This window comes from Dicentrarchus labrax, unplaced genomic scaffold (assembly GCF_905237075.1).
Source record: "Dicentrarchus labrax unplaced genomic scaffold, dlabrax2021, whole genome shotgun sequence".
Lineage (NCBI taxonomy): Eukaryota > Metazoa > Chordata > Actinopteri > Moronidae > Dicentrarchus > Dicentrarchus labrax.
Genome location: NW_026136718.1, coordinates 19,756,265 through 19,770,746, shown reverse-complemented (window position 1 = coordinate 19,770,746; position 14,482 = coordinate 19,756,265). Strand labels below are relative to the sequence as shown.

Here is a 14,482-nt window from a genome sequence, read left to right as displayed (position 1 = left end):
ATGTTAATCACACACGATTTACACATGATTCATGACGATAAAGATACAGAAAACTAGAAATGCATGGCAAAAAGAAAGGTAAATATTTTAGAAACCTCCCAAAATTTCATAGATCAGGATTCCAGGGGAGCTTATATCCTACTGGCTCCCCTGTAGTTAACACCCTGGTCTTAGACCAATGACTCATATTTAAGGTGAGGACAGAGATGCAGCATTTGAAGTTTAAAACAGCCAAGAGTGTCAAAGTCTAGACTGTTCATCATTCTGCACAGTGAAGGTCAAACATCCAAGTGACGCAACAATAAGCTTCATACATTTTTGAGTAGAGGGGGGCTTTAAATATTTTACTATAATCTATATTATTATTAGAATCATAATCTATCCATAATTGGAACAGACAATGGACAATTTAAGGGCACTGGGTGCTGAACATCTTCCTGTTGCTCTCTCTCTCTCACTCTACTACCTTGAGGCTTTCCTCAAGTGCATACCAGTTTGACAGTACCGTCATAACAGTACAGTATGAATTCACTTTCCCACTGAATAACAATGTGGCTTTGTTGAATAAGTTAGTTATTACAATAAATTGAGTCATTGTAGCTAGTGTGAATGCAAAGCTATTTCATCTGCTAAGTAACACATTTCATTTTTAATTTATGTTTACTTGAATGAATAGATAATGAACAATAATAACACTACATGTATAGTATATGAAATACCTATATTATTAGTGAACTGTGACAAGCACATTCTATTCTAAGCCATATATATCTATGTGTAGTGAAGACAGGGCATCGATCTATCTTATTTTACTTGACTGTTTTAAATAAAAATATGGAAAACCCCTGGGAAAACATAAAAGAAATATAAAAATTCAACACAAAATTTCACAGTGACGGGGTCACAGGTTTATTGTAGACTCTCAGTTAATTTGTACACTCTCAGTCTTCCAAAATAAGGGTTGAGTGACCAAATGACGGCTATAAAAATAGGACGGGGGACAAGACATCATCGTAGCAGATAATATAGCATGCTTTATAAACAGTGTGCTTCATTTTTATAAAACAATACAATACAAAACACTCTAACACAATTTCCAGACACAATGATTTCCATATTTACAGGATGGATCCAGGAAAGGACGATGAAAAATACCATCAATTAGCTTAACTGGTGTCAAATCAGTCCAGTAACATAATCAAAGTAAATTATTAATAATTCCATATTGTGAGTTATAAATCTAGTCTGTAAAATGTGTTGCACATTGTATATGTGGATGATCACAAACTCTTTATTCAGTCTTTTTGCTCTGACCTGCAGAAGTGGGGAGGGAGTTTGCTAAGTTAATTTAGCCTCATTTAAGAATTAATTTCACTTCCAGTAAGACTGGGTCCAGGTCATCTTCACATTTGCCTTTGGGGTAAAAAATCGCTCAGTATGAAGTTTGGAGGTTGGGGAGGTCAAACCGTATCTTGCTCTGGTAAGAGTATATCACTCAGTACAGTCTACAGCCAACAGAGGGCAGCAGAGCAACACTGTTAAAGCTGCAGCAGTTGTAGCAGAAAGCAGAAAGCTGATTTCTGAACTGGTGGCATTGGTACCCAAGGCTAAACCCACAGATCAAGAGATAAACCTTGAGGTTAGAGTAGTAAGGAGGCAGTTCACCTGTTTTGTCACTCTCTCTCAGTTATGTCTGAAGGTATGAGGGAAACTTGACATTTCTGCTATTAATGTAGTACTAAAACTACCACAGATGCTGTACAAGGCCCAAAACTGATACATCTGCATTTATGTCTTTGTTGTTGTCAAATGCCACGATTGCAAAAAACACTGAATTACGTTCTCTTTAGCAGAAACCGTATTCATCAATATATGAATAAATAGTATGAGGGAATACAGAAACACCCTTTGTCATGGTAAAACTCTTGATTAATTTTCTGAATGCTGAATGAATCATATTGAAATCACCTTCATAACCGCTTTAACAATACAGCTATCTTATAGGGCATATATTAAGTCCACCCCTTTGGAATACAGTGTCAATAAGTCTTCCTAGAGTACCTCAACTCCTTCTCTTCTTTGGCTCAGTTTCATTATGACCTTTGTTCCAGTTTGCAAGGTCTTTATCACATTAGCATTTTTCCCTGCGTGCCTCACACATCGAGGTCCTGATGAGAACCCACTTAACTCCTTCCCCCTGCTGGTCAACCAAGCCTCCCCACTGTCCCTTAAAGCCAAAAATAGGCAAGTGAACTGAAACCTGATGTAAACGCCCTTCATGATTTTGTCGTGTGAGCTCGGGGAGCGATCAGGCATGTTTCAGTGTTAGATCTATCTCATGATAAGGTGAGAACTGTAAAAGCTCTGGACTGGAAATCACTTATATGAAAAAGATACTTTAGCAGTAGAATTACAGAACGGAAAAACTCACTCAACAGTACTATAAACAACCACAAGGATTTCAATGTCAATGATTACAAAATATATAATACATCTTATACAGTATATATCCTACCTATACAGTATGGTCTATTCAACATTGGGATAAATGCACCCCAACAAATGTTCCATTTACAAATAATACACATTATTCAAAGTAAGAAGCCAACTCTGTACATGCGTTCATCTTTTACATCAAATTTTTTTCAAGAGGGTAAGAGTCTTGTACAGTGTGTCAGGAACAGACAACAATGGAAAAACCTAACTTGCAAGTGCGCATCTGCATGTGCACAACTGGGTCCTTTAATGGTAGCTTAACCTGTAGAGTCCGGTTTTTGTTTTAAACGGCTTTGAGCAACTTTTAGTGGTATTTAATGAGATGTAACTCTCTACCACGGCATTGCATTGACATTGATATTACATGGTGCTTTAAGGTCAAATTGGCAGTGTTGCAGAGTAGTCTCTGTCTAGTGTGTTCTGTACAAACCTACCATCAGCAAAAAAGCAGAGCTTCTATATTTATGTTGTTATAGTGCTCTAAAGTCCTGACTGTAAATGAGTCTAAATATGCAGTATATAGCTGGAACTATTCAAATACATGTTGGCAAGTCCTTGGCATTCATCGAGCACCACCCTGTTATAATGTATTCATGAGTTTGGAGATAGACAGCGTGAATCACCTCAGACGGAGCAGAGAGGTGAAGTCCTTAAAAGATGAAGAGGACAAAGTTCCTTGTAGGGAAGAAGGATGGAGTTGGCAAGAGCTTTGTAGAGGTTAAAGACTGGTGGGACTCTGAGTGCTTGTGTTGCTTGGTCTTTGAACAGTCTATTCAACATTTTGAGACATCTTTAACTATAATCCAGCTCTCCTCTGCACAATAATGTCAACACATGACAAAGCTGTAGAAATATATCAAATCCATACAGATTTCTCTTTTTCTCCTATATACAGTAGTTTCAATAACAAAACCATGTCTCAATAAAATGTCCGATAAATAATTGTATTTAGTGTTTTGCAAGCACAAACATCCAGTTTCTTGTCCCTTTATTTCCTAGCTTGAGACTGCCTGTAAACAGTATCAGGTAAAGAATTCTAACGAGAGAAACAGATCCCAATAATCATATCATTTTCATGTTGAACTTGCGTGCCCCACCCTGTCCTCCACTGGCAGCCGGTCCATCCACCTTTCTGAAGGAATATTCCACCGAGAAATTGTTCTTGTGCTGCCCTCTCCCTCGACTCCACACAAACAACAGTATGAAACAGAAGAGAACTACCCCCAGGAACATGATACAGCCCATAGCTGTGGATATGAGGATGGTCTTGAGGTCCAGAGTAAACTTCAAGAAGACTCTGGTGTCATTCAGATTTGTGTCATTAAGGTCCCCAGCATAGTAAGTGCGGTTGGCCATAAGTGCTGCATCTAGTGGCAACCCACTAACTGTAAGGGTAGCAAAATAGGTGTCATTTCCACCAGCATTGCTGGCTATGCAGATGTAGGTTCCACTATCTGTTACCTGGGCATACCGTATTTCTAATGTGCCTTCTGGTAACACAGTTAGGCGGCCGCTGCTCTTTGTGGTGATGCGGCGGCGTTGAGGGGAGATCCAGAATATCACTGGTGTCGGCTCACCTTCTGCTCTGCAAATGAATGACACAACCTGCCCCTCGCGGGCAGATATCTGTTGCAGTTTCCTGTTGCGGATTTTGGGCTTCTGGCAAGTAAAGTGATCAAAGAGAGCCGAGTCAGAGAAAGCGTTAAGGGCCCGTCCCTGCACCTCAACGGGCGTCATACACACTGGGGAAGCGCCGTCAAAATTGAGGGTCTTCCTGCGCTGAAGGATCCACAGCAAGCGGCAGTCGCAAGCCAGAGGGTTCCCATCCAAGCGCAGCGTCTCCAAAGTGTTGACAGACTGAAAGGCTCCCTCCTCCAGGGTTACTAGGCTGTTAGCGGAGAGGTTAAGAAGGCGGATTTGCCTTAGACCACCCAGCGCATATGGCTGCACTACCACCAGGTTTGTGTTGACCAAATGCAGCTCCTTCAGCCTAAGTAGGTCCCGTAGTGCCCAGGACTCCAACACAGAGATAGGGTTGTAGGAAAGGTTGAGGCTGGTGAGGTGAGCCAAACTGCGTAGGGCAGACGTGGGCACAGAGGTGATATTGGTGTGCGTAATAGACAGCCAAGATAAGTTTAGACCCTGTAGGCTGTGAGGGGATATGTACTCTAAAAAGGGCCAGTGATCAATCTCGAGGCCCCTCAGGTTTCCCAGCTTACGGAAATTCTGGTCCTCTAAGGTTGAGATGCTGAGGTAGCGGAGCCGCAGAGTCACCAGGTTATGGAGGTAAGACAAAGACTGGCTGGAGACAGAAGTCAGGTTGCACCTCTCAATGGTCAGCTCCCTCAGGCCCACTAGACCCAGAAAGGCTTTGTTGGAAATATAAACCAAATCATTGTCTCCAACTTCCAGGTTTTTTAGACTTTTCAGGTCTTGGAAAGTAAAGTCCAAAAGAATCACAATCTTATTCCCACTGAGGTCCAGTGAAGTAAGGTTGGAGAGACGTGAGAAAGCCCCCATGGGGACCAGTTTCAATTGGTTCCCCCTCAGTGAAAGTGACTGCAGGTTCTGGAGACTTGAAAAAGCATTTGGTTCCAGGACACTGATCATGTTCTCACTAAGGTCCAGCTTTTCAAGACGTTGATATGGAAGAAGGTCACCATGCTCTACCCAGCGAAGTTTATTCCCACTTAGGTCCAGGATCTTGGTGTCCAGTGGGATGCCATCTGGCAGTGCGGACAGGCGTTTACCATAACAGGACACGGTTTTGAGTTTTGCAATGCAGTCACAACGCTGGGGACATGCTTGACCCTGGGTGGGTGACACTGTGATCATCAGTAGCAAGAACAGGAAAGGCAGGATCCAGCCGACACCCTGGCCCAGGCTCACCCCCATGGCCCTGCTTTCTACTGCTTTCTCCTGCTCCTGTCTGGGGTTGAATCACTGGGCCAGACACCTGAGGAAAGAGACAGAATAGGAAGAAGAAAGGGGAAGGGGGGAGGGCAGATAGAAGGCCAGAAAAGAATGAGAAGAAGAGACAAAGAGACAGACAGTGAGACCAATTAATTAAACCCAATTCCCCTCCAACAGCAGCGATCAAACACTCTAAATGAATGGAATTACAATTACAAACTCTAATTGACCCGGCGTAGCAATAAAATTAAAGCTAGAGCTCCAAGATAATCCTCCAAGGACTGGGTCTGTATTTAGTTGAAACAGTTCGATTTACAACAGTCGACTGCGACTTGCAGTTAGGTTTTCAAATCATATGCCAGCACACACAAAGAATATTCCCCTAATAGCTACGAGTCAATTTTATATGAATATACTGAATGGCTGTTTTGCTCTTTAGCTATTTCATGCATTGTAAATGAAAACAGGGCAATTGAAAATCTATTGTATTCATAAGGCCACATGTGAGACATCTTAAAATGCATGAAAAAAGAAAACAATTGCAGCCTCTCAAAAGCTTTTAACAGCAAATAGCACAACAAAATAGTCCATTTATACAGTGTGAGGACGCAGAATACTAACAAATAAACGTACTGCGCTGTGGAAGAAAAACTGGCATGTAAACAGGTTGAATAAAATATGAACAATCCACTCAACAAACATATAGCAACAGTATATCCCGAGTAAATGCCTGACAAGGTCACTCACCATAGCAGAAGGCTACGACTCAGTGCATCACAATAACTCAGTCCATCACATCATCTACATAAGTCTCTGAGGCATGAGGCTTATCATGAGGGGAGCTTGCCTAGCCTGACCTGCCTATGGGTTTCATATGACACACACGGACATACACACACATGCACAATCCATCCCTCCCTCTCTCTTTCTCTTTCTCTCTCTCTCTCTCTCTCTCCACCCGTCCATCTGCTGGTGGATGTTGGCAGCAAAGTGGTAATCCCTCTATAAACCTATTGTAAAATACCAACTGGTGGGATGGAAAGTAACTCCAGAAAACATATTCCATCACATCAAAATAATTGAGTGGTGAGGCTGACAATGTGTTAAAACATATTGAAAGGCCACGACTCCTGTGACTTTCACTGGTTCACACATCAATGAGAAAAAAACAATTGTGCTTTCTGATATGAAAAACAATGGACGCACATATCACAAGATACTGTTTCCTTTTTCTAGTCACTACCAAGTAAAGAGAGAGACACACCCATATCTACTGTGTGTGAATGTTTGACAAAGTTACAGAAAGAGCAAAATCTCCAGAATATAATTTCTGTCTTTCCCAGTATTTAGACAATGTATAGAAACAGATGCACACACATAGCTATACACCAAACCACCACAATGAAAATGAAGTCACAAGATAGGGGGTGTTTTGGAGGAGGGCTAGCAGTGTTAAAGGGTTTAAAATCCCCACCTGCTACTGTAATTTAATAAGTCCTTTATAATGTCCCTCACCTTTACACATGTTCTCATTTACGATTCACTCTGGCACACAGATGAATATTCCCATTAGCCAACCTGCCACTGAATGAAATTAACTGCCTGAAAATGCGAGCAGAGCTGTCTGATAGCAGACAGGCTTAAAATGAGCAGAACATTGTTAAAAATAATTTTGAAAACACAAAATACTTACAAACCCATTACAAGTATCAAAAAAATACACAGTGGTAGACAGCAATGCACGCTGCCAACACCCCACACATACATGTGTCAGATATAGCAGCCTGACACATAGGATTTCACATGTCAGCACACACCAAAAACCAAAAGCTATTTCTGCACCCAAAGGCAGACTTTTGGTTTTGGTTCTGGCTTTATGAATGAAAAAACCATCATTCACCATCATCAGTCATCAAAGAGTATGCCATCGATGTATCATTGCAATTATTTCCTATTCTTTTTTAAGTATCAAAGTCAATTCTCCTACCTTGTCAAAACATGGCGCCTACATTACCCACAATGCAACTACAGTGTTGCTCATGCTATGTGTTAGTTAATGATAATGTAACCTAGCATCAAGCAGAGACGGGAGCTGGCTACAGGGATTAAATCATTTATAAACCTGTCTTCAGCCCCAACTGAAGTCCATTTCCAGAGAAATATGTGGCATTTAAAATAAACCACATTGTCATTGAGTGGACCAGCTTCCACCTACTGGGAAAATATTATTATAAATAATGTCTCATGATGATAATGTACTATTTCTTTTATTTTCATGCTTACTGGGAGGGAAATCATCACATCTGCTGATGCTACAAACAGATATTTCCAAAGGTGGTTGTTGTAATGTGCATGTGTGATGATCCTGCTTTTCTATACACAGTATCTGCACTGGAAAAAATGGTTGCTTTCTACATTTACAATTTGTACACACATTCAGCGTGGACATGTTTTACTGGTTACTTGATCATTCATTTTGTAATCCATCATGCTTATTCTCCATTCTAACAATGATTTAATGTGCTGGGAATCTGATTTCACTTAAATTGATTAATTACAATTCGTATGCAAGACCGTAAATATTCTACAGCATCTTCCTCCGTGATGTTGGTAAACAATGTCATATGTACATGCACTTTGAGATGCAGTGACATCAGGAAGTTGTTATTTCTTAGTATAAGCAAGGACTGACTGTAATTGATGTACTAATAACATCCTGCATTAGGTCAAGTTAGATTAAGAAAAAACAACAGGAAGATGAGTGAATTCTATTTTGAATGGCAGCACTGTCTACATGGTTTCAAGGACCTCAACAATCCACCTTGACATGTATGTTGACTTTTGTTAAGCCTTTAGCTAATCTGACATTTTATCCACCTCAGCATGTCTAAGGGGCATGCAGCCTTCCTTGGAAAACTGTAGTGACTCACCTGCTTATGCAAACGTTTAAGATTTTTTTTCACCATACAGTGCCTAAAACAGAAAACCACAAACTTCCTCCACCCCACATTTAAAAATGTCAGTCACATGGCCCGTTTTCCGAAACCCATATCTGGTGGCAGTCACTCACTAATAAACCCAGAGGCCCCGGCCAGCTAATGCATCACAGGTCAACAGCAGGTGGATAGAGCAGTGTGCACTCTACTGTATACAGCATGATCCCCCCCTGTGGGCACCAGCAGCTCCACACAGAGCTGCCGTCCAAGAGGCTACTATTACCTGGTAGTAAGCTGCAGTCAAAAATAACCGCTGTAAGCTTTGATTACGCAGCAGGAGTACAACTCTGTGTGCTCTTCCCTGCTGACCTTCAGCTGATGTAGGTGACAGAGGGCAGTGCAGAGGCACTGCTGAAGGGAAGGAGCTGTTTCTCCTGGCAGAAGAGAGACTGACTGTCTGTGTTTTTCATTTGTTTTGAAAGATACATTCTTGTGGTTATACACAAGAAACTGAATAAAACATGAGCAGCAAAGAGACCTCAAAACAATTCAAACAGCAGTAGTATGAAGTGACAAGGTTAGATTTAGATCAATGAGTAGAATATAGCAGGGTTAAAAATGTCAGTGTTCATCAGATAGACATGATGTTCTCGGCTGAGAGTAATGCTCAGTAAAGTTCAGTTATGTAAAAACTTAAGTCAGAGGATGTTCACCAGACCGAACTACACCAGCTATGTCTTACAGGCAGAATCAATATGCAGCTCTGATATAAACTGCAATGCTCCGATCAGGTTTGAAAGGACAATACTGTAGGTGTCTAATGTTGTCATGGCGACGCCTGCACCATCCCCCCCACCCCAACATCCTGCTTCAAACTGTCTTCATATTTTTCCAACCCAGCTAAAACACACCTGTCCACTACATGCCTGCAGCAAGCCTCTGCGAGTTGACCTCCTGCCTGCACAGCTGCTGCTCATTTGCTTATTAGCTCTTCAGTACATAACTAGAGTGGTATTTTCATGCATTTCACAGATAGTTAATAAGTTGCTGTATTATCTGAGGTGGGCTTTTCTTGACTGTACCTGTTTTTTTGCCTTTCTGTGCCTCAACTCCACCTGCTGCGTCCTGGTGTCTGCATTTAGGTCCAGTTTCCAAAAACTGTGACAAAAGACAGATAGCTATTGTCTGTCATTGTCAAACAGATGAATTATATATGAAACCACTGTCAGTACATACTGTGCACACATCTAATAGCATTAGGCAGGAGGTCAGTTTTCTTTATCTTATAATTTTGGTTGCCAGGCAACATTTACTCATGATGGAAAAAACTTTACTGCCTGAAGTAATGTTCTATTCTGGAAATGCTTCAATATTTATACACAAGGGGGTGAATTGAATTGAAAATGTTTGGTTTTTTGTTTCTGTTAAGAGTGTAAGCTGAGTGTTAGCCACACCAGCTTTATATATTTAGGCAGCTGTCAACAGACTGTAAAATCGTTTACGTAATGACTTTGTAAGGCCAAAGGGCTTAAAGAGACACTGCCAGCATCATCAGCAAGTTGGTTGTGGCCTTCAAGTGCATGAAAGTTTAACAGACCTTTTACTTAAAAGGCACAGAACCAGATCGTATTGACCTAGGAGGCTAATCGACCTTTTTAACAGCAGGCATTTTGTTACGAATAACATTAACCACAGTGACAGTTTCCCTTTGTGGCTCTAAATGTAACAATAACATTTTCTCAGAATGGTATCAGCAAAGGAAAAGTGGCTAACTGCACAGTTTTACATACTCAACATATGTTTTTCTGTCACTGTGGAAGTTAAACACTTGAGTCCTCCACTAGGTACAACAGAAAGAGACTCAAACTCCAATGCCATGACAGTGAAAGAAAGAAGGCAAGCACAAATCAAAGAAGATGGCTTCATGCTGTTGTTGTCTGCTCTTGTGATGCTTGAAACTGTGGCTCACACTTGCATTGTGATACACATTTTAGGTGACACTTTTGCAACAAGGAATAAGTTAGCCTGAAGCATTCAAATACTTAAAAAGGGTATGTTTCTGGCTTCATAGAAGCCACAGTACAGAAATCCTCTTCTATGTTCTCACAAAGTTACTTTTACATTCAGGAACACTGAAATAACATGGAATATAACAATTTGATTATTTAAGAAACTCAAACCGCAAAGCGTCTTTTTTTTTTATTGCTTAAGTGTACATGAATCCACGAATGAATAATACAGCAGCCAGATTAAACCATTCAGTACACGTCTGGGTGAATGCAGTCACAAGCAGCTATTGCTATGGTATCAACAGTAAGCTATCGTACAGTACAGAGCGGCTGCTGATGCAAACAGGGTTGCTGATTGGTTGTTAGCGCTGTTTCATATTTCTCCATTCTGAACTGTACTTCAATGTTTAAATGCCCCGTTTCATCTAGATTCAACATTAGTAGAACAAAAAGTGTGACCTGTGACTCCAACCTTACCTGTAAACTATTTTTGTATTTAACTCATGTTTAATTTATTATTAAACACTTATTTCAGAATTGATCATATGCTTTTAATGGTCACCATTAAAGCACAGACCAAGCTGGTGTATATGATGTTTTTGGTCCAGGCTGAAATATCTCAACAACTTTTTGATGGATTTCTATGGACATTCATTGTTCTTAGACAATGTATCCTGTATCCTCTAGCACCACCACGAGGTTGACAACAACTACTGGATGGATTGCTGTGATATTTGTTACAGACATGACTGTCTGACCTTGCGAGGCAGCTGGACTCACAAAATCACGAAATCCATCTTCCCAGGCTGAAATATATGCACTTGTGTCCAATACTTTGGTGCTGGACCAATCAGCGTCCTTTGAGGGAGTGCTGGCAGCTACGGGGATGGGCACTAGGAAGACACTGCTCATTAAAATCAATGGCAGTTAGAGGCTAAAATCTGCTAGCAACAGTGATATCAGAACTGAGTATTTCTCCATTGAAAGAAGAGTAAAGAACACTACTGATGGAAAAGATATATTTGTTCTTCTCCCCACTGGCTTTGGTAATGGTTTGACTACACTATATGGTTTTGTTGATCTTACTGGTTGAAGTTTGCCTGTGATAGACAGATGGTTCATCCAATCACCTGCTGTTTCCAACAACGACTTCCCAGATGTTTGTGCAGCAAATCATCTGGCCCAGTCAGGTTAGTTTCCTTCAGGATGAACTGTAATACTTTTTTTGATGCCTTAACTTTTGATCTGGTGCCATCATGATTTATGAATTTAATTTGTTGTTAATAACCAAATACCTGCAAAATGAATGAAATCCCATCAGACTCAGCTTCTTTGTGTTTAGCGCTAAATAGCAAATGTCAGCATACTTACACGCTACTCTAAGAAAGTGAACATGGTAAATATTAAACCTGATAAACATTAGCATGTTTTTAGCATGACGTTTGCTATATACCCCTGAACATTGGCTAAGTTGGAGTATAATTATTTAATTGCTTGCGTGGTAAGCAATCATCCCACAATTACAGTCATCCAGTTCTCATTAGGTTGCCAGGTGTCCCCTCTCTACGGCTACAGTCAGCAAGGATCCTCCTGTGCTCAGAGTCTGCAAAGTACAGATGGCTGAGTGGGTGACCCGGAATTCGTGACCCGGAATTCGTGTGCTCTCTTCGTGCAGCCCAATTACCATCCAAACACTGCAGATACCCAGTGAGTTAGGTAGGGAGGCAGAGCTAAGCTAGAAAAAAAAAAGCCAAGTGCAGGTTAGATAGCAACAGAGCCATATTTAGACAGTGGAGTGGGCTGTGAAGCTGCATGGGCAAGGGGCTTAGTAAGATGTTCTGCAACCTCGCTACCCCCTCCCATGCCCCCTCCTCTCACCACCTCTTCCTGTACAAACCGCTACATAATTTGTTTCTGAGACTATCTTTACTCCAGCCTCACCTCCTCTCTGGCTTCTCTTTGTTTAAACAGGAGCTATTAGGGCTTGAAAGACAGCAAATTAAGCTAATGGGCCTTATGCAAACGCTGTCCTTCTTGGCTATTCAAAATAACAGATTGCGAGGCCCCCACATGTTTCAACATGAGGACATTAGGATGGGATCAGACAGAGAGGGCACTGCTGATGCTCAGCTGAATCTTACACGTTAAAAGCACACACCCCATTAACGTATGCAGAAAGCTTCTCTAATAAGCCGAAAAGTGTGTGTGTGTGTGTGTGTGTGTGTGTGTGTGTGTGTGTGTGTGTGTGTGTGTGTGTGTGTGTGTGTGGGTGAGTGAGTGGAGAGACAAGAGATTTAAATATAGCCCAGCAGCTAGTAGACTGGGCATGTGTGTGCAAATGCAGAGCAACATGCGTCTTAGTTTAAATTTGTGAGATGTTAAAAGATGAGACTGGTGATACTAAGAAAAGACATGAAAACCAACAGCGCGATAGTCCATCTCTCAAAACTTTCCAAATTCCCAAAGGTGTCCTTTTGTTTCTACTGAGGATTTAAATACAGGTCATAGGTAATCATTTTTAAAAAAGAACAAAACTTACTCAAACAGGAGTAAATAGTGCATTTGTTTGGGGCTATTACACATCCGGTGCTCTATTGAGTATTTATTTCTGGGAGCAAGATGGTGTTTGTGGGATGGTCTTTAAAAAAAAACTACAGCATCCATGTTCATCATAAGAAATTAATATGTCAGCCGGTGCAACAGTGTGGCTCACTGATGTGTTTTAGTAGATTCTGGACAACAATGAAGCTCCAGGGTACAAAGGACTGAACACAGATTATTCTTGGTTGTTGGTTTTGTTTTTTTTCATGGGATTTGTTAATATATATGTATATATATATATATATATATATATATATATATATATATATATATATATATATATATATATATATGTTATCTATAGCAAGAAATAGCCTGGAAGAAACTGACTGCCAGACCGATAATCATGCTGCAGGTGTGGGACACAGCTGACAAATGAGCAGGAAGCATGTTTGAGAGTGTGTAGGTGTAGCCAAGCGCTCTCCAGAAAAGGCACACAGGCCGAAGCATAACATCCTCAAATGGCTGCGCTCACACTCATTTTCAACCATGCCCACTCATCGCGCTTTACATAAGCATGTAGTCTGTGTGTGTGTGTGGTATGTGTGTCCACCAGAGAGAAAACACATTACTCATTGACACTGAGGGAAGCCATCGTCAGTGTCCATCAATCCGTGTAGGGAGACCCTGAAGCCCCTGGCAGTGCAAGGTCTAGGGAACACACACATACTCACACAGGCCATTACACACACTCACGCTCACCTGATGAGAGAGAAAAGCAAGAGAGAGAGCGAGAGAGAGAGAGAGAGAGAGAGAGAGAGAGAGAGAGAGAGAGAGAAAAGACTGAGTTCCTTGTACGTTTTTATGACCCTGTAACTTCCACTTTGGTGATGGATCGTTATCACTGGCAGGGCCGTGCCACCCACCACAGGCAAGGACACCCAGTCGCTGGGTGGAGAACAGAAAGCTGGGGTTGCTGGCATGGAGTATGAGCACCTGTACTCTGTTTCTATGTGAGTATGTGCAGTTATGAAGGAGAATGGTTATGTATTTACAGGAGTACAGATATTATTAAGTATTTGACCACGTGGGTTCCTCCAGCAGCTGCGGACACTGAGGTGACAGGAGGAGTCAGAAGATGGATGAGGGCTATTGTGGGCAAACAGTCCACTTATTTAATGTGGTTTTGTCCTCGGGCCTAATGAAACTGCCGCAGTGAAGTGATCAGATATGTCGGAAATTTCCATTACACCTTAGCAATGCATGCAGATTGATATGAAATACTAGATTAAGAGTGCCAAATGGGATTTTAATTAGAATAATGGAATACAGTGAGATTCTTAAATTGCACTTCTGTCCTATGCAAATCATGAACAGTGAAACCAAAGGACACAAAGGGGTGATTAAGAATGTGTCTTGCCATGTGCCATGAATCTTTAATAAGAGAGAACTGTTTCCGGGCTTATGGACGTAAAGCCTTCTATGAACAGGAGCTAAATAATTGAAGATGTTATGCTGCATATGCTGCATAGTCGTGTCCCACTGACATGGAGACTTTGACCTTACCTTGAGCTGCAATAGTCACAT

At 41.2% G+C, this 14,482-nt stretch overlaps 1 protein-coding gene across 4 annotated transcripts in view; it reads right to left on the bottom strand.

Moving 5' to 3' along the window:
* Positions 1-885: 885 nt before the first annotated feature.
* lingo3a (leucine rich repeat and Ig domain containing 3a) overlaps positions 886-14,482 on the bottom strand; it is a 35,391-nt gene continuing 21,794 nt past the window's right edge. For 3 of the 4 annotated variants that reach the window (XM_051375513.1, XM_051375512.1, XM_051375511.1), the window contains one exon: positions 886-5,452. In XM_051375513.1, coding sequence (XP_051231473.1) covers positions 3,559-5,391 — 1,833 coding nt within the window. In that variant the 5' untranslated portion in view covers positions 5,392-5,452 and the 3' untranslated portion in view covers positions 886-3,558. Of the gene's footprint in view, positions 5,453-6,156; positions 6,377-14,482 lie in introns of those variants that run through there. The other variant, XM_051375514.1, reaches the window with a different exon arrangement.